Genomic DNA, 22476 nt, shown 5'->3' on the forward strand with positions numbered 1-22476 from the left:
CCTGTGACTTAGGCATTTACTTCTCAAAGCAACCCAGTGAAAGAGAGACTGTTTTCAACCCACAGTTTAGGAAACTGAGGTGGAGGGATGCAAACCACTTGCCCAGGATCACACAGCTAACAGGTGTCAGAGCCAGTCTGACCTAAACCTTCCTCACCCTGTCTCTTCATCTGAAAAAAGTCAGGGAGGTGCCCTGACATTCCCTCAGCTAAGAGGTGGGAAATTCCCAGGCAGATGGTAGGAAACCAGAGCTGCTGGAGTAGCAGGCAGGAGGTCTCCTGGGAGGGATTTAGGACAGAGTGGGGGAGGGGTGCCCCTCCTGCTGGGCCCTCCCCCAGCTGACTTATCCAACACTGGGTACCAGCTTGGCTCCACTCCAGCCCAGCATGGGGGTGGGGCTGATGACAGTCCTGAGAAGCTACTGCCCAGATTTATAGCCTTCCAGGGAGGTGAGCGAGAGCCGTCTGGGGGCTGGGGGCTGCTGGAGGCATCAGGGGCTCTTCCTCCCCCCACCCCCAGTGGGAGTAGCCATATGCACCAGTTAGCTAGTACATACTCACTGGTACAGGCCCTGACCTTGGAGCTCTAGTCCCCTCCCCCACCCAGCCCAGCGCAGGCTGCACCCCTCAGGGACCTTCTGTGTTGGGGTCATAAGGGTCAGAGGAAAGGGGAGGCCCCAGGTTGATGGGGAGACATAACCTGCTCTAGAAGAGCACCCAGATGGTCCTAGAGATGGAGTCTGCAACTTCACTTCACAGTGGGCATGGTTTGAGCTGGCCATCCCAGTATAGCTTACTGAAGCTCCAGCTTCTGGTGGGGACTTACCTATGTGACCCTCCTAGATGGCATCTTTGTGCAACTTAGAAAAACACAGAAGCAGCCCCGCACTAGACACCAGGCTTGGGAGTAGAACTGGGCTGGGTTTAGCTCCTTCCTACTCCCTGAGCAAAAAATATGAGCTCAAGACATAAACTGTTCAACAGTGGGTACAGAGGGCAGGGTTCAGGGCTCACTGGGTCCAGCTAGCTCCTCTCCTCTATCCAGCTGACCCCTGCACCCCTGAACCCACCACAACTCCCTGCAGACATAGCCCCTACCGCCTCTAGGTCACCCTGGTGGCATGCAACACAGGAACTATCCTTTTCTCCCAGATAAAGATGCTGAGGCCCACAGGAAGGAGGGGAACTGCCCAAGCACACAGCAGGCCAGTTGCAGAGGTCTCTGGGTTAGATTGGGGGGCCCCTCAACAGCTAGGCCTCCACCCAACCTCGGTGCCTCTTTTGAGGCCTTTGGGACATGGCTTCATGTGCCTGTCATCTCTGTGCTTATCTTATTTAACTTAACAGACATAGACAGAGGGTATGCCAGGAGCCAAACAGTGCACCAAGTACTGGAGAAAAACAGGTCAGCACTTTCCTCCTCTCAGAGCTAAATAACCAGTGGGTTATTGGTGTTGAATGAATGAACGAACAAATGACACTGAACACCAATTCTACCAGGAACTGCACCAAGTAATTTGCTTATTTAATCATGGCAACTGTGTGAAACAGGTTCTGTGATCCTGGTTTTGCAGGAATGTGGAAGTTAAGGCTCAGAGAGGTTAAGTAATTTGCCCAAGGTCACACAGCTAAGAAGGGGTAACAACTGGGATTTAAGGGTGAATTTGTGTGAATCCAAATTCCACACAAATTCTTTCTTGCTTTTTTTTTTTTTAGTTCTTGAAACAGCTTCAGATACTTTATTTATTTTGTTTCTTTGTTTGAGATAGAGTCTCATTCTGTTAACCAGGCTAGAGTGCAGTGGCATTGACATAGCTCACTGCAACCTCAAACTCCTGAGCTCAAGTGATCCTCCTGCCTCAGCCTCCCAGGTAGCTGGAATTGAAGGTACGAACTGCCACATTTGGCTGGGCTTTTTCTCTTTTTGTAGAAACGAGATCTTGCTTTTGCCCAGGCTGGTCTTGAACTCCTCACTACAAGGGATCCTCCCACCTGGGCCTCCCAACCTGCTAGGATGATACAGATACACATAAGCCACTGCAACTGGCCATTTTCCTTTATTTTTAATATCATTTATTATTTTCTTTCTGATTTTACAAGCAATACTGCAATGTTCACTGCAGACAACTGGAAAATACATTAAAACATAAAGTAAAAAATAACAAACACCTATAATTCCCCACCCCCCAGAAATAACCACCATTAGCATTTTGATGTGTTTCTTCCTAATGTCTACATCTTTTTATATAAAATTGGTATTATGCCACATAGCCCTAAGTTTGACACCCTGCTTTGTCAGTTCACACTATTTTGTGAGCATTTTCCTGAGTAAATTTTTTTTGAAAACTTGGTCTATAATAGCTGCATATATCCAGGTTTATGCATTTTCATTTATTTAAGCCAGCTCTGCTTTTGGACCTTAAGATTGTTTCTAATTTTTTACTAATAAATGTGACATTGCAGCAAACATATTTCCATATAAATCTTTGAGCAGATTTCTGCTTATTAGATTCCCAAGGGGGGATTTCCTGGGTCAAGTAGCATGATCAATTTTATAGCCTTTGAACATATTTTGCAATTGATTTCTGGAAAGCTTGCTTGGTTGACCCTCCTATAGTGGAGCAGCAGAATGCCTATTTCTTTAAACTAGGTATCATCAACTTTAAAAAAAATCAAAAAATTTTCCCAAGACCTGAGTTTTTACCACCACCACACTCTGGTCTTCAGTAAATGTTTGATCTCATTCATTAATTGCTTGCATGTGGAGAAAAAGGGCCGCAGGGAGCAGAAGGGACATGTTAGGTAAGATGCACCCACCAGCCAAGGAAGAACAGGACCAGAACCCATGTGTCCCTTCTCCCAGTCCAGAGCCACCTTCTAGGCACTACCCACCTCAGCTTCCTCCACTGAGGCTCTCCTGGCTCAGGGGTGTTTCCCCAAGGTCAATCCCTCCCACCCTCTTAGACCGCACCACCCCTATGGTTCTCAAGGTCTGGACTGGGAAGGGATCACTGGGCATAGCCCATCCTCAGCCTCTTGATCACGAACCATATGACTCCTAGGATCCTCACCACCTGCACTGGTCATGGCTCTCACTCCCTCTCATTCATTCCTCCATTCATAGATTTGACAGCAAGACTTATTTGGCATCTATATGGGCCAGGCACAGTTCTAGCCTCTGGATACTCGTCGTCATTAACTGTCAGCATTGCCAACATGACACCACGTTGGCACAATCTCTTCAGCATCTTCACCAATTCTTCCTTCCTACTTAGCGCTGTCTTCCAAACTTCTGTCATAACAAAGCCTGGGATGTTTGATAAACACACAGATTACCAGGTCTCTCCCCTGGGAATTCTGATTGTACAACCCTGGGTCTGTCGCTAGGCTTTGTTTGCAATTGTTTTGCTGGCTCCAGCTGATTCATATATTCAGGCAAGTTCAGGACCAAGTGCTGAAGGACCTCCAAACACATCACACACAGGTGAGCAGGCCAGGCCCTCTCCCAGCACTGCATAGCGCCCTTGATCCCTGCAGGCCCTCTCCCAGCGTGGCACAGTGCCCCTCAGCCCCAAACTCACCAAAGCTAATGATAAATTTTTTTTTCTGATTTGCAAGTGATTAGTTTTAATTCGGAGACAATTAAGAGGTAAAAGCAGGAGGCATCTGATCTTGATTAGAAGTGCAGTCTGCCTTACAGCCTGCCTGGACCCCAGCCTCCACAAAGGAAAATTCGTCCGTTCATTTAATAGGGTGAGGGACTGGCCCCTGCATATGTAGTGAAGGTTGTCTTTGAGTGGCCAGAGGGCCCCTGCCGCCTCCCAGACACCTAGGGCAAGCCTGAGATGAAAAGAGAGAGGACTCTGTCCAGCCATTGTCGTAACCAGGCACCCCCAGCCGCATAAGGGGGCAGAATTGTCATTTTTAAGCATCCACTGTGTGCCACATTTGTACTATGCAAAGCCGGCCCCACTGCAATGTCCAGGCATAGCCCAGTCCAGCTGGAAAGGCAAAGGTATGAGAAAATAAGTATGCCCCTTCTAGTGGTGGAGGTGGCCTCGCAGGGGCACCCAGGGGAACAATCATAGATGTGACTGATGAGGCAGTTTCTTAATCACATGCATCTCACTGGCACCAGGGCCAGGCTCCTGATCCATCACAGCCAGAGCTGGCTGGAGCAAAGCAGTAGCAGAGAGAAAGAAGAGCTGTCTGCCTAGGTGGTACCCATGAGGCACCAGGGCAGGCTTCAGGGAGGAGGTGATGCCTGAGCAGGGCATAGAAGGACTCAGACCCCACCCCATGTGCAAATCTTCTCTCAGGTCCTGGTAGGCCAACACCTTTCTGTGGGGCTGGTGAAGCCTCTATTCATCCCTTTACCTCTTTTGGTTGTGGGGAGGATGGAGCTGGCCCAGCTTATGTGGGAAAGGTCACTTGCTAGGCACAGTGTGGCAGAGCCAGGAATGATGGGCATTGCTGGGAACACATCAGTCACCATCATTATCCACATAGACAAAAGCTGGATAAGCCCCATCTTTTCCCCCCATATAGGGTCTTCACTTCATACAGGTGAAGTTGAGGCTGTGAGGGGCAGAAACAGCCAATCCCCAAGCATTAGTTTGCTAGGGCTGCCATGAGGAAGTACCACAGGCTGGGAGGCTCAACCAACAGAAATCCACTTTCTCACCTGAGGCCAGAGTGTCGCCAGTGGGCTTCTGATGGGGACTGTCCTCCTCGCTTGTGGATGGCTAACTTCTCCCTGCATTTTCACATCATCTTGCCCCTGTATGTGTGTCTGCGTCCTAATCTCTTCTCCTTCTAAGGACACTGGTCACGTCGTGTTAGGACTCAGCCTCGGTGCTTTATTTTAACATAATTATCACTTTTATGATCCTGTCTCCAAATACCAGCAAATTCTGAGATACTAGGGGTTCAGACATCAGTGTAAGAATGGGGCAGTCCCAGTTTAGTCAGTAACACCCCATCCTGAGCCAGAGAAGACCTGGAGAAGCCCCTCTGTCAGGAGTGGTAGCCAGGGGGTGTCTCAGGGCCAGACCTCCGACTTCCTGAGGCAGAGCCCAGGCGGTCAGCAGGGGTAAAGTAGTAAGTCTGCTCTGCAAAGGGAGCTGGGGCCACAACGGAAGTGCAGAGGGCGGGGCCTGCAGCTTGGGAGCCGAGTGGGCGGGGCCTCAGAACCAGGTCTGCAGATCTGTCGTGGGCTGTCCGCTGCCGGGTAGGGGGCAGGCGCATACCGCTTTTGTGTGTGTGTTGTGTGTGTGTGTGTACATGTGTACATGCACACACACACACACAGGTCCACTGCAGGGTGTGGGCACCTCACCTCTGAAATTCCTCTCCTCCACCTCTGGACCTGGCCTCACCTCAGGCTCTGTGTCAGTCAGCCCCGCCTCCCAGCATCTTTATCCCATATCTGGTCAAGGAACCTTCCAGAAAGCCCATACCATACAGCTTGTATGTCTGGAGGTCAGACCTCTGTGCCAAGATGTAGGCCAGAGTGTATGTTCATGCACACATGTGTGCGCACACATTAGTGTCTGAAGACGACTGACCAAGGGATCTGCCGACTCCAGCAATCTGGCCTTACCACTCCCCAGCCACATGAGAAGGTTCCAGGGAAGCTGAGGCCCACAGAGTCAGGAGACATCCTTTCGACTCCAGAGTAAGTGAGTGGGAGAGCAGAGATTAGTCCTGGGGTTTGGGGGGCCCTAATAGAATGACACATGGTGTGAGAGTTGGGAGTGCTATGGGTCACAGTGACTTAAGCTAAAAATTGTAGTACCCGAAGGTTAGTTTTCTGGCTCCCCTTTCTGAATGTCAACTGTTTCCTTACCTGCAAAGTTTCCTTATCTGGAAACCTTGAAAAGGTCCAGAGCCCCTATATACAGGGCCAAGACTCTCCCACCCGCAGAGGCCACCCAGCCCCTTCTTGGATGCCTCATTGAGGAGGAACTCATTACCCCACAGCACCCCAGTGTCAGGCAGCGCATTCAGAGATTTTCATTCTTTCAACAAAAATGCATTGAGGGCCTACTGTGTACAGGCCATGTTCCAGGCACTACAGCAGAACAGAGGCAAAGCGATGTATGTGCCCCAGTGAAGCTTAATTTCTAGTGGACAGAGACAGCAGATATGTGCATATAACACACAGTTGGGTGTTGATAAGTTCTATGAAGAAAATAAAACAGGAAAAAGGACAGAGAGAGATTGGATAGGGGGTGAGAGCTGCTTTAAATGCAATGATCAGGGAGGATATTCCTGAACAAAAAATGGGGTGCGGAGAACGTGAGTGAGCAGAAAAATGGGGCAAGAAACATGTGAATTTCAAGAGGAGGAAGTTTCTGGCAGAAGGAACAGCAAATGTAAAGGCCCTGAGGCAGAAATCTCCTGTTCAGACAACACCAAGGATGGTCTGAAGGATCCCCAGTTTTGATTCTGCCAGACCAGCTCCTTACCCCCAAGGGCAGGGGCATGTGATTATGTCTCCCTAGCCCCCCTTTACAGTCCTCTGAGTCTGGTGCCCATCTGGTGGCCTCTGCCCCCAGTGTGCCTCCAAGGGGTCCAGATGGTCAGCGGCAAAGTTGGGAAAGTGAGAGAGAGCAAAGTGGACTAAGTGCCACTTAGCAGCTCTGGGGTCTCCTGGGGATGGATAACAAGGGCTGGGTCAGTATACCGACCTTCCACATCTCCACTCTGTCCACCCCCAACCTGGATAGCGAGCATTTACAGGACAAACATGAGGCCTCTCTCCATCTCTGCCATGGCTCTCACAGGCCCTGGCTGTCACCACCACGAGAAGTAGCACCCCACACCTGCCCCAGGCTATTCAGTGGTTCACAGAGCATGTCCCTCTTTCAACATCCCCAATGATAGGTGGGACTGATGTCATCACCACAAGTTTAGAGGTGGAAACAGGCTCAAAGTAGGAAGCAACTTGCCCAGCTGAGTCTGAGGCAGGGGGAAGCCTTGACTGTGAGTCCCAAAGTCTCTGCCTGCTTCATGTTGCTTCTAAGGCAATTGGTTGGCTGCTATACCCAGCTCGGGCCATTAACCTAGATTCCCACATGCAAGCCAAGGGGCCAGTATACCCCAGGCTGCAGGGACACATTCTCAGATACTCCAGGAGGACTAATGGGGCAGAAGCCAGGAAGGCTCTCCTTGTCACTGCAAACCTCCTGTCCTCATCTCAGACTCTCCTGCACACCTCCACCCCATCATCAGGCTCCAGCCTTCTTGCCAGCAGTTTCCATAGCTGTTCCTATAGGCTGCTCCGCAGGTACCACACCTCTTAAAACAGCTGACCCAAGGACCTCTGTTGTGCCTCAAACCCATTGACTAATCTTTTCTCATTAAACTACAGACTTTTAAAAAATAGGATATAGACACAAAGCCTCAAGAGCAGGAACATTTTTTTTTTTTTTTTTTTTGTAGAGACAGAGTCTCACTTTATGGCCCTCTGTAGAGTGCCGTGGCCTCACACAGCTCACAGCAACCTCCAACTCCTGGGCTTAAGCGATTCTCCTGCCTCAGCCTCCCGAGCAGCTGGGACTACAGGCGCCCGCCACAACGCCCGGCTATTTTTTGGTTGCAGTTTGGCCGGGGCTGGGTTTGAACCCGCCACCCTGGGTATATGGGGCCGGCGCCTTACGGACTGAGCCACAGGCGCCGCCCGAGAGCAGGAACATTTTGGTTTGCTGCCTTTGTGAGGAACCTGGTGTGAATGTTAGTGAAACTGTCAAGGTTTAATTAACAGTAGTAAAATGATAAATATGCATAAGTTGGAAGCATCATTCTAGTACTGACTAGGAGTCTCTGCTTTGAGACAGAGGCCCATGAAAATCACTCCAATGTGGTCTGGCTATGATTTGTGGATGGCTTGCTTGGGGCAAGGCCCTGTAGATAACTAATTCCCACACAAAGGCAGGATAGGAGCTCTCCTTAGAAAAGGACAAAGCTGTGAGGAAATTCTCCGGAGTTGAGGGCACACCTTGGAGGGCTTCATGGATGGGGTGATGTTGGAGCTGGACATTGGAGGGAGATTCAGACTTGAATGTGCAGAGAGAGCAAAGGAGAGATTTCAATGCAGAGGGTGCACTGTGAGCAGAGGAGAGCAGGGGTGAGTGCCATGGCAGTGAACTGTCCATTTACACTGCCCATGGGGGCTTGGTAGGGGGAGTCCCAGGAGAAAAAAACCCGGAGCCATATGTAGGGGCCCAGAATGCCACACTCAGTTGCAAAGTGAATTTGGATTTTAGGGAACATGTTGTATTGCACAATTTATAGAATGCTTTCTTGTTTGATTCTCAAAAACAAAACAAAGGGCAATACAGCATCCTTTGAGACCACCATTACTCTTAACTATTGTCCTGATTTTAAACTCGGGGAGAGGTTCATAGGAAGATCCAGGATAGGATCTTAAGCCTCAAACCTTAAACCTCCATCGTGGGTCCTTCCCGTTCCTTGACAGTGCCCAACAAGTTTGAAGCTGAGGGTCAGGGGGCAACAAGGTCTGATTTTTATCCAGGAGAAAGACTACTCTGGCGTCATGTGGGGGAGGGGAAACCCAGTTGGCCAGAGTTAGGTTGTCATAGTGACAGGAGTGAGGGCAGAACTGGGGCAGGGGCCTAGGGATGGTAGACAGGGGACAGTCAGAGATGGAGTTGCTAGAACCAAGCTTCCTGGATGGGTGGGGTGTGGGAGCCCAAGGAGGAAGAAGGCCCATATTTAGGTATGAGAAACTGAGGATAAATTTCCTGTTTATGTGGCATGTAGTGAGAGGGAGCAGGAGGAGAGATGGGCCCTGTAGTAATAAAGGGCATGGGTTCCAAGTCAGGTAGCCCCAGGCTGGAATCCAGCCACTGGCCCCCTTTGCCCACGTGACTTGGGTAAGTTACTTAAGTGTCCTGCATCTTAGTTCCTTTATCTGTAAGATGTGAGAGTAGGCACTCAAAAAGGAAGTTATTGATAGAAAACTGGTTGAGTCAATGGAGATCACAGTAATACCCATCTCAGAGGATTGATCCGTGGATCAAATAAGCTAACGCTTGTCCAGCACTGAGCACCATGCAGGGGTGCCACGATCAGAGTGAGAGCTAACTCTTGTCGGCACCGGAGCCCACTCTCAGCCCTTTGTGCACACGGCTTTGAAAGTCCTCACAATGGCACTTTGAGGCGGAAATCATTTTAATACTCATTTTATAGGTGAGGACACCGGAGGATCAAGCTGAAGCTTCACGAGGCTTTGTGATGGGATTAGCTTTACCCCTATGTCACAGATAACGAAATGAAGCTATGGCAGGAGGGTAATCACACCAGCAGAGGTGGCGCCAGGCTTGGGGCCCACCAGAGGACAGAGAGCCAGGCTGAGACCTTGCAGCTTGCTGAGTGGATGGCCCTTTGGGGGGGGGGGGGTGGGAGGTGGGGAGCTGGGGTGCCCTGGTGAGGAAGGCTGCACCTGGGGTCCTGGTGCAGCCTTCCTCACTACTCTGGCCTCCTCTTTCCTCTGTCTGCAGCCTCCAGCCGCTCCCACCCCGCCAGCCCCAGCCCACCCGGATTGCAAGCCAGCCCGGTGCTGCCCGTCAGCTACCGCTTGTCACACACGAGGCTGGCCTTCTTCCTGCGGGAGGCACGGCCTCCCTCACCTGCAGTCACCAACGGCTCCCTGCAGCGCTCCGAGCCCTTCGTGGTGTTCCAGACCAAGGAGCTGCCAGTCCTCAACGTCTCCCTGGGGCCCTTCACCACCAGCCAGGTGGTGGCGCGGGAGCTCCTGCAGCCGTCCAGCACCCTGGACATCCCCGAGCGCCTGACGGTCAACTGGAAGGTGCGGGCCTTCATCGTCCGCACCCGCGTGCCCGCCTCGCAGCCCGTGGCCCAGGTGCTGTTCTATGTGGCCGGCCGGGACTGGGATGACTTCGGCGTCTCCGAGCGGCTGCCCTGTGTCCGCCTGCACGCCTTCAGGGATGCGCGGGAGGTCAAGAGCTCCTGCCGCCTCAGCGGGGGCCTGGCCACGTGTCTGGTGCGGGCCGAGCTACCCTTGGCCTGGTTCGGGCCCCCGGCCCCAGCTGCACCGCCCGCGGCCCGACGCAAGTCGGACGGGCTGGAGCCGGAGGCTGCGGGGGAGAGCCAGCAGGCGGAGCTTTACTACACGCTGCACGCCCCGGACGCGTCTGGGGGCTGCGGGGGCTCCCGTCGGGGGTTCGGGCCCGGCGCAGGCGCCCGGGCAGAGAGCCCTACGCAGCACCCCCTCTTGCGCATCGGGAGCATCAGCCTGTTCCGCCCGCCTCCCAGGAGGACCCTGCAGGAGCACAGGCTGGACAGCAACCTGATGATCCGCCTGCCTGACAGACCCCTCAAGCCCGGGGAGGTGCTCAGCATCCTCCTGTACCTGGCCCCCAACTCCTCCTCGCCCTCCAGCCCCAGCCTGGAACATTTCACACTCAGGTAATCCCCAGTCAGGGGTCTGGCTTATCTTCCCAGATCAAGTACATGCCTGACTCTTGGGGGAAGCGGTCCTCCCACCTGGATCCCCATCCAGCATCTAACCCCAGCTCTTCAGTTTATCACTGGAGCACCCTGGGAAGACACCTCAGTTATTTGAGCTTTGGTGTTCTTACCTGCCTAATGGCAACGAACATTCCTGCCCCATTTCCAGATCTCATTGAAATGGCATCATAGTAAAGAGGAAATGTCAGTTTTTACATGCCTGGATGTCTAGAATGACAGAATCGGGGCTAGAAGGCCCTTTAGACACAAGCTGATGCAACTCTCCCATTTTGCAGATGAGGAAACCAAGGCCAAATAGAAATCAGAGATTAGCTGCTTGGCTGGGACCGAAAAGATGAAGAGGAATGTGTGTGGGGGGGAGGGGGTTGGGACATTTTCCCTAATCCTAGAGTTGGGAGAAAAATTCTTAGGGAGTCCAGCTCTTTCTACACCTTGACAAGGACACAGTTCACAGATTCAAAAATGCCTTAAACACTATCACATCCCCACAAAACATAATGATACTTCACAGTAGAAATCAACGGTTTGAGGCATTTTGGGTGATTCCGTAAGATATAGGAAAGACTCCAGCAAAATGCATTACCAGGCTTTATGCATGGGACCTGGAACTCTGCCATTAGCCTCCAGCTTCTTAAGTATTGCCTTCTCTCCTGAGTATACTACCTACAAGTTCAAATGTTCTGAGACAGGATCATATCTGCGTTAGTGGTTGATACCTGAATGTAGATATGAACTAAGTCAGTCATCAGAGATCTTGGGCTGCATTCATAGGAGGTGGGCTTGTAGAATTAGAGAGGTGATGATCATCCTGTTTTAGTTAGTGTTAATTATAATTGAGTGCAGCTGAAGTGTTATATTTAGGGTAGGACATTACACTTTGTGTGTTCATAGCTTTGCAGAGGAGGGGCATTAGGCTATCAAGTGATTGTAACAATGGCAAAAAATAATCGGAGGAACTAGAGAAAAGAAGGCTCAGAAAACACCTACACACCCCTCCAGTTCTCTGAAGAACGTTACAATTAAGGTGGAGGAGGAATGTTCTCTCTTGCCCCAGCAGAACCCATGGCTGTTATATTTCCGCTAAATACAGGGAAGATGGGCTTTCTGAAAAAGGAATGTGATATATACAGAAGTAATGAGTCTCCTCATTAAGGTACATAAGCAGAAATCAGGCAAAGACTGGGCAGGGATATGATAGAAAGAATTGCAGCTTCCACTGAGGGTCAGAGGTTCTGACCACAATACCAGATTTCTCAAATCAGTCTCAAACATCGACTGTAGGACTCAGGGTAACTTAGCTCATCCATTCCCCCATAACAAGCCCAGCCTAGCGGGGGTGGCCAGGTGGGAAGCTTTTGGCTCCTAGCCTGATCCTCTTCCACTTCTTCCTCCCAATTTGTCCCAGGGTGAAGGCCAAGAAGGGAGTGACTCTTCTAGGCACCAAGTCACGGAGTGGCCAGTGGCACGTGACCTCAGAGCTGCTGACTGGGGCGAAGCACTCAACAGCCACCGTGGACGTAGCCTGGGCTCAGGGGACCCCCCTGCCCTCTTGGTGAGCCCGAGGTGGTGCATCCACCCACCTCTTTTCAGGGCAGCCACCTGTGGGGTGGGGGAAATTCTTGATGGAAGAGGCTTGCCGAGGGCTGAGACTTGGTTGATGGGGACTCTGGGGTTTGGGCTCTTCAGCACGATCCTGGGGCTGGAGCACATCAGGTGGGCTAGAGAAGGCTCAGAGGGCCCCAGTGAGCAGAGACCAAGGAGGACTTATGTCCTCACTGAGGGATTCTGAGCTCCTGAGCTGCTGCCAACCCTTCCTCAACTGTTCCCCTTCCTTTCTCAACTCTGGCAGGGAGGGTCAGGGGCCCTTGGAAATATTGCAGCTGGACTTTGAGATGGAGAACTTCACCAGCCAGTCAGTCAAGCGGAGAATCATGTGGCACATCGACTACCGTGGCCATGGTGCCCTGCCTGACCTGGAGCGGGCAGTCACTGAGTTGACAGTCATCCAGCGGGATGTGCAGGCCATCCTGCCCCTGGCCATGGTGAGTGGGCAGGTCACTGGGCCATGGATGCCTGTGTCTACGCATGCATGTGGCAGGATGTGCACAGCCGGGGGTATGTACAGATGAAGTGTGTGTGTGTCTGTGTGTGTGTGTCTGTGCACGTGGGCGCGACTGCCTCCTGCGCCCAGGTGTGAATGCGTGCAGTCACAGGAAGCAGGGGGTGATTTGCACCTGGTGCCTGGAGGACAGCACATGCCGAGGGAGGCAGAGGTGGGAAAAATTACATGGACACCCAGTTGTGAAGTTTGCAGTGGGAGGTGGCCTTGCAATTGAAGGTCACGTGGGAATAAGGGCTCTCAGAGATGAGGGGAGTACCCTAGTCTGGGGTCATGTGAGCAAAGGTACAGTGGCAGGAATGTGAGTGGTTTGTTCAAAGAAGCAGTGGGTTTAGAAAGAGTGTAGTGGGGTAACAACACTGGAATGATCATCCGGCACCAGCTAGGGTGATTGGGACCAATCCTGGGCCACATGAATGTGCTGGACATCACTGTGTGAGTCCTGAGGAGCATGAAAGCCGCTTGAGAGGAGAAGGCAGAGGCCCGGGGAAGGGCTGTGTCCTGGCAGCAGAGGGAGGTGGGCTCTGAGGTTCTGAAGGCCAAGTGAGCAGACCATCTCAGAAGGAGCATGAGGCCAGGTGGGTGCGATCCTTGAACACATGTGCTAGTATCCTCAGGGGAAGGATGGGTATCTGAGGAGCCAGGGCCTTGGCTGGTATGCCCCAGGAGAGAAGGGACCACAGGAAGAGCCCCCTCACCCTCTCCTCCCTGTAGGACACAGAGATCATCAACACAGCCATCCTGACTGGCCGGACAGTGGCCATCCCAGTCAAAGTCATTGCCATCGAGGTGACTGGTCTGGTCCTAGATGTCTCCGCCCTGGTGGAATGCGAGTCTGACAATGAGGACATCATTAAGGTGAGGCTTCCTGGAGGTGGGGGCCTTCAGAAGAGCAGAACCTCCAACCAGAGTCCAGGCGGCTCACTCTCACCCATCTTTGGACTGGACTCACACCTCCCTGTGCCCGGGGGATCACCCTGCTGCAGTGAAGGCCCCTCCCTTTTCCTCCCACAACATGGGCTTTCCTCCTCCTAAGCTTCACCACACCTTTCTGAAATCCTCATTCCCAAGTCTCTCTTGACTTCTACGGTGCTACCATTCTCAGCCTCTGGTCCTGCTCCGGCCAATCCTAGAGGGCTTCCTATAGGAATAAGAAAGAGACTGTCTGCCAGGCCAGAGGGGAAAAGGCCATGTTGACAACCTCAACTCAACCCAGCAGGTCATTATTGAGCCCTGATGTGTGACAGACATGGGGCAAGGCAACAGGGGCCAGGTGGGGGAAGTGAGCCCCTCAAAGATCTGCCCTGACCCCAGTGTGGGTGGTCACAGGAAAAAGGTGGAGGCAGGGAGGGAACCCCAGAAATATGTGAGTCAGGCCCAGAGTGAAGCTTGTACACTGGCGGCCCCACTACCAGCACACATGCTCCTGCAGGCCCCTCCCAGCCAGGAACTGCTCTGGTCCCAGTCCCCCACAACCCGGCACACAGGACATCTGTCTGACTCAGCGCCCACATTGCCGCCTCCTCAGAGGGGCTCCAGAGTTCTTCTCTCCCCTGGCTTTGGACAGCAGTCAGAGGCAAGCTCGAGAGACAAAGAAGTAGAGTAGGCAGTGACAGGAGAAGATGTCCTGGTACCTGTGGGCTTGGCAGACATCTGCTGTGCCAGCCTCCAGCAGGTGCCAAAATCAGATGACTCGGCAAACAGATTTATTTCCTGTTCCTGTCAACTATTCAGTTGGCAGTGGGGATGCGGGTATACCCCCGCTCACCTGGGCTCCCTGCGCTATTCTCTCTCTCCATGTTCTGCCTGTGGGTCCTACAGGTCTGGAGGTGCTGGGGCTCACCTCACCCATCCCTGATCTAAGGAAGGATGGCCCTTCGAGGAGCCAAAGCAGATGGCCCAGGACATCCCATTACCTCCTTCAGAGAAGCCTCACCAAGGTCCATGGGGCTTTCTACTGCCAGAGGGTAGGACAGGTAGAAAGGCCTGCTCTCAAGGGTGTCAGCCAGCACCTTCTCTGCCACCCAAGCTCTCGTGCCCCAGCCCCGGACCAGACCAGAATAAATAATCATGATGGCTTAGATACAAAGGGGAATTAGCAAAGATTCTAAATGGGATTGGTTACAAATCTCAGTGAAATACATTCAGGTTCTTTATGGAGTTTGCCACATTGTAAATGGAATTTGTGGGCCTCCAGATGGAATTCTCTGCTTTCTGAAGTGGGAACTGAGCATTGCTGGCAGGGCTACTGTCCCCACATCCCTCCACCCACTCTGAGGTGCTGAAGGGAACTGGCAGGGTTTAGGATGGTTCAAGGGCTCATCTCTAGGGACAAGCCATGGTCCCAGCCTCTCTTCTAACCCACAGAGCCTTCAGGGCATCATCAGCCAATTCTGCACAGCAGGCCTCCCCCAGACACCCCAGGCTCCCAGGCACCGGCAGGTACAGCTAGATGCATATGCACATTGGATCTGTGCCAGATGTGTGTGGGCACATGTAACACAAACACCCATCTGCATTTGCCCTGAAGTACTTGCAGTGACACCTCTGTGAATGGCCACAGTTGCCCACCAAGATGTACTTAGCAACCATGTGGTTTCTATCCAGGGAACCTCTAAGAATGCGAGTTGGTATCCAGGTGGGCATGCTTTTACAAAAGCCACATCCATTGGTGGCAGCCATCCACTCACTTGTGCTTGGGGTTCTCTGGTCCTGAGGTTTCCTCTCCCATTCCCTCCCCTAGAGCAGCCCCCTCACCAGCTGTCCATTCTCCTGGGGCAGCCATGCCAGGGGGCCGTGGTAGACCAGGCCTGCCCTCACCCCATCTCTTCCACTGCGGCTTCCTCCCTGCCCAGTCCAGCACCTCATGTCCTCTTCTGTATCATGGAGGAGAGGACTCCACACCTGCCAAACACCTGGTTCCAGTCATGCTGGGAGAGGAAACCCAGCCCCGAGAGGCCCTTCATGCTGGGTCCTCCTCCAAGGTATGGTTCTGGCCAGTGGAAACAGCACTTATAAAAATATTTGTCCTTTGGCTCCTTGCCAGGTAACAGAACCTCCCCCAGTGGGCACCAAGGGGTGATCTCTGCAGAGAGAGCAGAAGCCAGAATGGGAGCTGGCAGGCAGGCCCCTCCTCCCACCTGGCCTCTTCCCTTCAGCCTCCCAGGACTCCTCTGCACTGCCCCATGGGAAGACCCGTGGGGCAAGACCTGCCAACTATTCCTCCCTTCCCTCAGGTATCCAGCAGCTGCGACTACGTGTTTGTGAGCGGAAAGGAGTCTCGCGGGTCCATGAACGCCAGGGTCACCTTCCGCTACGATGTCCTCAATGCCCCCCTGGAAATGACAGTCTGGGTCCCCAAGCTGCCCTTGCACATTGAGCTTTCAGATGCCCGCCTCAGCCAAGTGAAGGGCTGGAGGGTACCTATCCTCCCTGACCGGAGGTACAGCCCCTAACACATGGGAAATATTTGGGATACTCATGGGTGGACACTGTTGTGGCACACAGTCTGATCTGTATATATGCACAAGGCCCTAGTGATATACAGTCTGTAGGTCAGTTACGTAATCAACAGACTTTCATTGAGCAGCTACGATGTGCCAGGCACTACCAAGTATGTAAGAGGTGGGGTGAGGGTGGCCAGTACCTGACCCAGCCAAACTCTCAGTTCAGTTGGAGTTGGGGGCAGCCATGTACATGGCACAGAGTATCAGTGCATGGGAAGCCCTGTGTGCAGAGAATCAAGTGGCATGAGGAGAAAATCCCCTCTTCCTCCAGGAGTCATGGTAGGCTTCCTGGAAGAAGTGACTCCAAGCTAAGTCTTTTTTTTTTTTTTTTTGAGGTAGAGTCTCACTTTGCCACCCTTGGTAGAGTGCCATGGCATTCTAGGTCACAGTAAGCTCAAACTCTCAGGCTCAAGTGATTCTCTTGTCTCAGCCTCCCAAGTAGATGGGACTACAGGTGCCTGCCATGATGCCCGGCTAGTTTTAGAGACAGAGTCTCACTCTTGGCTCAGGCTGATCTCAAACTCCTGAGTTCAGGCAATCCACCCGCCTCAGCCTCCCAGAGTGCTGGGATTACAGGTGTGAGCTGAGTTTTTTAAAGGACAGCGGAAAGGAGTTGATGTAGGAGGCAGAGTGAGAGAGCAGTCAGGCAGACAGAATGGAGCAGACGCACTAACACAGGAGCACACACATGCGTACACCTGTGTTCCGGCCTGGGCACACCAAGGGCACACTGGTGAGTGCTGAGCATAGGCACACAGAGACTCAGCCCTAAGCTTCCTGCAGGGGTGCAGGCCATATCCATGTGTACTCACTGCATTCCACTCACCCACTGAGAGCTGCAGGAGAGAAAGGCCCCACAGGGAAGAGAGAGGAAAAGCGGCAGGCAGCTAAGAGCAGGAAGGGGTAGGGTTGGAGAGAAGCAGGTGGTAAGAAAAACAGGCGGCCAAGGGAGACTTGGGCTGAGTTCAACTGAGCAGAGATTTGGAAGAGCAAGGTAATGGAGGCCAGAGCCGCTTAAACTGCCATGTGCACATGAGTCACCGAGGGATCCTGTTAAAATGCAGACTCTGACTGAGGGGACCTGGGGTAAATCCTGTGATGCTACATTTCTGGCCAGTTCCCGGGGCTAGTGATCCTGCTTTGAGTAGCCAGGATGTAAATGAATTCTGAAGCCAGACAGCCTGGGATGGATCCTGACTCTGCTATTTAATAGCTGTGTGAACTTGTGCTACTTATACAACCTTACTGTGCCTCAGTTTCCTCATCTGTGATATGGGCCAATAACACACTTCACAGGATTGTTGTGAGGATTCAGTTAGATGATACAAGTTACAGAGCCCTTGGTGCGAGTGAACATTCTGGTTGTTTGATCTTTCCAAAACACTAACAAAGCACTAATCACAGAGAAATTTGGACTTTCTCTCCAGAGCATACCTTCCTGGCAATGAATTTCCTCCTGATTTTAGCATCTTTTGCAATTTGCATAACCTGAGAATTTCCCAAAGCATCAAGTTCAGGTTCCCTTTTGCTTGACAGTTTATTAATTTATGTTTCTCCTCTCACATTTTACTGAAAGCAACAAAAGGAAACCAGGCTGCACTTTCCACACATTGCTTGAGTATCTCCTCAACTAAATAGCCAAGTTCATCACCTACAGGTTATGCTTTCCACACAACTGCAGGACCTAACTCAGCTAAACTTCCTGGCGTTCTTTGCTCCAGTTTAGAGCTTAGAACCGTGCCAGGTACATGCTTAGTGTTGAAGAAGAGGTGACAGTTGTTAGCGTTTGACGCCAGCTATTCCTAGACAGGGGTTAAGCCAAACAGAGGCAGTGAGGGACAAGGGAGGCTCAAGGAGGTAACTTTTGAAGAGAGGAAAGGCAGGGACTGCTGGCTCTAAACTTAGAGGAGGAAGCATGAGCTGGAGAAGAGGCTGGCTGGCTGCAGATCCCAGACACAGGGAGCAGGGAGGAGCCACAGGACAAGGGGGAGGGGCTTCCATGGGGCCAGGTGTGACTACCCCTACATTCCCACCCCAGGTCAGCCCGGGAGAGTGAGGATGAGGAGGAGGAGGAGGAGGAGCGGCGGCAGAGCACAACCCGTGGCTGCACCCTGCAGTACCAGCATGCCACTCTGCAGGTCTTCACCCAGTTCCACACGACATCATCTGAGGGCACCGACCAGGTGGTCACCATGCTGGGCCCCGACTGGCTGGTGGAGGTCACTGATCTAGTCAGTGACTTCATGCGGGTGGGTGACCCCCGAGTGGCACACATGGTGGACAGCAGCACACTGGCAGGCCTGGAGCCAGGCACCACTCCCTTTAAGGTAGGCATGGGCTGTGTCCAGAGGGGCAAGGTTAAGGGCCTTGTTTACCTGTGGATGGAGAACTCAGGTGTCTTTAGAGCCTCAGTCGTGGGGAGCAACACAGCTGGCCCCCACAACATGCTTCCCCACCTTTCCCTCTCTGAAATTCCACCATCAAAAGTCAAGCCCTTTTAGCTTCATCATGGTAAAGGTCACTCCCAGCCTTACCATCCTTTGGTGTGGGTAACTCAGGCAGACCACCCCTTGACCACGGAAGGGGACAGGTGGGAGTTAATGAAGCTACAGGCCAAGAAGGCAAGTTCAGGAATCTAGAAACTCAACTTTAACCTTCCCTGATTTATTTCTGCCCAGACAATTCAATGTCTGAGTAGAAATCATCCACCTAAGAAATTTTAAGTAGTGACCCATAGACTAGAATCTGCCTACAGACATATTTTGCTTATAAAATGATTGATTAAACATTGGGGGCTTTCTCGTTTTTAAAAAAATTTAGATTTCTGGTTTTACAAAAAATAAATCTGTGGGAAAGGGCCAAGGAAGGGGAAGGGAGGGGGGAGGTTTTGGTGGAGGGAGGGTAATGGGTGGGGCCACATCTATGGTGCATCTTAGAATGGGTACAGGCGAAACTTACTAAATGCAGAATACAAATGCCTACATACAGTAACTAAGAAAATGCCATGAAGGCTACATTGAACAGTTTGATGAGAAGATTTCAGATTGTATATGAAACCTGCACATTGTACCCCTTGATTGCATTAATGTACACAGCTATGACTTAACAATAAAAATAAATAAATTTAAAAAATAAAAAAATAAATCTGGCAGCCAGGTGCAGCCCTCTGGGAGGCCAAGGCAGGTGAATCACCTGAGCTCAGGAGTTCAAAACCAGCCTGAGCAAGAGTAAGACCCCATCTCTACTAAAAATAGAAAAACTAGCTAGGTGAGGTGGCCGTAGTTCCACCTGTAGTCACCTGTAGTTCCAGCTACTCAGGAAGCTGAGGCAAGAGGACTGCTTGAACCCAAGAGTTTGAGTTTGCTGTGAGCTGTGATGACACCACAGCATTTTACCCATGGCAACAGAGTGAGACTCCGTCTCAAAAATAAATAAGTAAATAAAAATTTAAAAAATAACCTAGCAATACTGAGCCTGCAATCCCACCAGGCAACAATCAATTGGAGTCCATACTGGTGCCCCCTTCACAGGAGCATGAGTTCTCCTGTTTGCCACAGTCCCCTCCGTGACAATGGGGGTTGCACATCATTCACTATTATCCAAGGCTGATTTCCTTACAATCAGCCCACCTCCCTCCTCTGTCTTCTTGCCTTGCCCTCTCTTGACCTCTCGACCCTGGTTCCTGATTGCAGACCAAAAGCGGACCCAGGTCTTGCCTCCCATCACCTCCCACCCATCTGGGCCCCTCTTCCGCAGTGCTAGGCTTCCTCCCTGGCTGAGAATCTTGCATGCAGGGTGCTACTGTCCTGCCTCTGTCCCACCTCTGCCCCACTTTGTCTCAGGTTGTGTCCCCACTGACAGAGGCTGTGCTTGGGGAGACGCTGCTGACGGTGACAGAGGAGAAGGTCAGCATCACACAGCTGCAGGCCCAGGTGGTGGCCAGCCTGGCCCTCTCCCTGCGGCCCAGCCCTGGGAGCAGCCACACCATCCTGGCCACCACAGCCGCCCAGCAGACACTCAGCTTCCTCAAGCAGGTAACTGACTGCCCAGCCCACCAGCCAGGGAGTCTAGGGTGTGGAAGGAGGACTTGGGGGCTCTGCCTTGCCCTTGCATTACACAAGTCCCAAATTAGGGCTTTAGGTAATGGAGGCTATGTCCACCCTCTATGCCCCATAAACCTGTCCCTCTCCAGGGCCCCACTGTGCACAGGGGATCTGGGCAAGGTCATGCTTGCTGTCCTTGCCACCTGAGACACTCTACTGAGGATGTTCCTACTGGAATCACATAAGGCCCCACCCCCAGGAAGTACCCCCATCCGTCTCTGGATCCCCAACAACACACCATGGACACTGACCACAGGACAAAAGTAGATACGTGACAGGTGGGAGGCCCTGAGAAGTGATGAAATGGGCATTGATCACTGAGCCAGGAGTCAGGACACAGCAGCCCTCTGTCCTAACTTGCTCCATGACCCCAGGGCAATTGCTTCTCTCTCAGACCTGCTTTCTCATCTGAAGGAAAAGCAATTCTTAGAAGGTTTTGTTCACATAGGAACAAAGGGAAGCCAGCTGATCCCACTGGCTGATGTCTGACCCCTTCTCCTCTTCCAGGAAGCCCTCCTGAGCCTCTGGCTCTCCTATAGTGATGGCACCACGGCTCCACTTTCCCTCTACAGCCCCCGGGACTACGGGCTGCTGGTGAGCAGCCTGGATGAGCGAGTGGCCACTGTGACACAAGATCGGGCCTTCCCACTGGTGGTGGCGGAGGCGGAGGGAGCAGGGGAGCTGCTGCGGGCGGAGCTAACCATTGCTGACAGCTGCCAGAAAACTAAGCGCAAGAGTGTGCTGGCCACGACCCCCGTGGGCCTGCGGGTGCACTTTGGGCGGGACGAGGAGGACCCTACTTACGACTACCCGGGTCCCAGCCAGCCAGGGCCTGGTGGGAGCGAGGACGAGGCCCGAGGAGCTGGCTCCGCAGCACCGGCCCCGGAAGCCCCGGGCCCAGGCACCGCCAGCCCCACTGCGCCGCCCACAGAAGACTTCCTGCCGCTGCCCACCGGCTTCCTTCAGATGCCACGGGGGCTGACCGACCTGGAGATCGGCATGTACGCGCTGCTGGGCGTCTTCTGCCTGGCCATTCTGGTCTTCCTCATCAACTGCATCGTCTTTGTACTGCGCTACCGGCATAAGCGCATCCCGCCCGAGGGCCAGACCAGCATGGACCACTCCCACCACTGGGTGTTCCTGGGCAACGGGCAGCCGCTGCGGGTGCAAGGGGAGCTCTCTCCACCCCCTGGCAACCCGCTGGAGACGGTGCCCGCCTGCTGCCACGGAGACCACCAGAGCAGCGGCAGCTCCCAGACCAGCGTCCAGAGCCAGGTGCACGGCCGGGGTGACGGTTCCTCGGGCGGCTCGGCCCGGGACCAGGCCGAGGACCCCGCCAGCTCGCCCACCTCCAAGCGCAAGCGGGTCAAGTTCACCACTTTCACCACGCTGCCCTCAGAGGATCTGGCCTATGACTCGGTGCCCGCCGGGGAAGAGGACGAGGAGGACGAAGAGGACCTGGGTTGGGGCTGCCCGGATGTGGCGGGCGCCACGCGGCCCACTCCACCCCCGGACCTGCACAATTACATGCGCAGAATCAAAGAGATCGCCTAGACGCGCCATCCGGGGTGGCGGGGATGCCCCCACAGGTCTGCTCTGGGTGGGACGCAGCCTGGACCCTCAGCTCTCACTGACTGGGGCGGCCAACTGATTTTACACTCCGCCCCCTGCCGCTTAGCTCAGTGCCACTCAGTGCGGGCAGGCACCTCCGTGTCTGCTCCTCCAGCCCCTCACACCGTCGCCCTCCTCTGCCCCCTGCAGGTGGAGGGCTCTTCCTCCAGTGGCTTGCAGGGAGGAGGAAAGATCCCAGCCTTCCTTCCACCCTTTCCAACCCTCCTCGAATCTTAGGCAAACCTTGCCCAAGGGTGAGACGAGGAGGCCAAGCTGGGGACCGGGTGGGCCCACACTGTGCTCCGGCCCCGCCTCCCATGTCCCCTGCCGTTCCCCTGTGTGTTGGGGGGGGATTATTCTGGGAGGGGGTCTTGTGTCACAGGCTGCACAAAGACTTTTCTCACACCAATATTCAGGGATTTCTGTCCTGCAGGGTGGGGAGGAGGCGGCTGCCTGCCCTGCCAAGGATCTTGCTGTGGACAAAGTATCTGGGGGTAGGGGAACCGTTGTAGCATCTGCTGGCTTCCGGGTGCCTCCCAGGGTCTGGGAGCTGACTGTACAGAGAGGTCTGGTGCCAAGTCAGGCACTTTCCAGAGTTCTCAAGAACACAGAACTCCCTC

At 53.2% G+C, this 22476-nt stretch overlaps 1 protein-coding gene across 2 annotated transcripts in view; it reads left to right on the forward strand.

Annotated features, from left to right (window-relative positions):
- TMEM132E (transmembrane protein 132E) overlaps positions 1–21930 on the forward strand; it is a 63189-nt gene extending 41259 nt beyond the window's left edge. Inside the window, exons 3-11 of one of the 2 annotated variants that reach the window (XM_053570203.1) lie at positions 9527–10454; positions 11923–12069; positions 12367–12559; positions 13351–13494; positions 15492–15620; positions 15873–16078; positions 18181–18469; positions 19985–20176; positions 20753–21930. In XM_053570203.1, coding sequence (XP_053426178.1) covers positions 9527–10454; positions 11923–12069; positions 12367–12559; positions 13351–13494; positions 15492–15620; positions 15873–16078; positions 18181–18469; positions 19985–20176; positions 20753–21799 — 3275 coding nt within the window. In that variant the 3' untranslated portion in view covers positions 21800–21930. The remainder of the gene's footprint in view (positions 1–9526; positions 10455–11922; positions 12070–12366; positions 12560–13350; positions 13495–15491; positions 15621–15872; positions 16079–18180; positions 18470–19984; positions 20177–20752) is intronic. The other variant, XM_053570204.1, reaches the window with a different exon arrangement.
- Positions 21931–22476: the final 546 nt, after the last annotated feature.

The sequence above is a fragment of the Nycticebus coucang genome, chromosome 18 (genome assembly GCF_027406575.1).
Source record: "Nycticebus coucang isolate mNycCou1 chromosome 18, mNycCou1.pri, whole genome shotgun sequence".
Taxonomy (NCBI): Eukaryota; Metazoa; Chordata; class Mammalia; order Primates; family Lorisidae; genus Nycticebus; species Nycticebus coucang.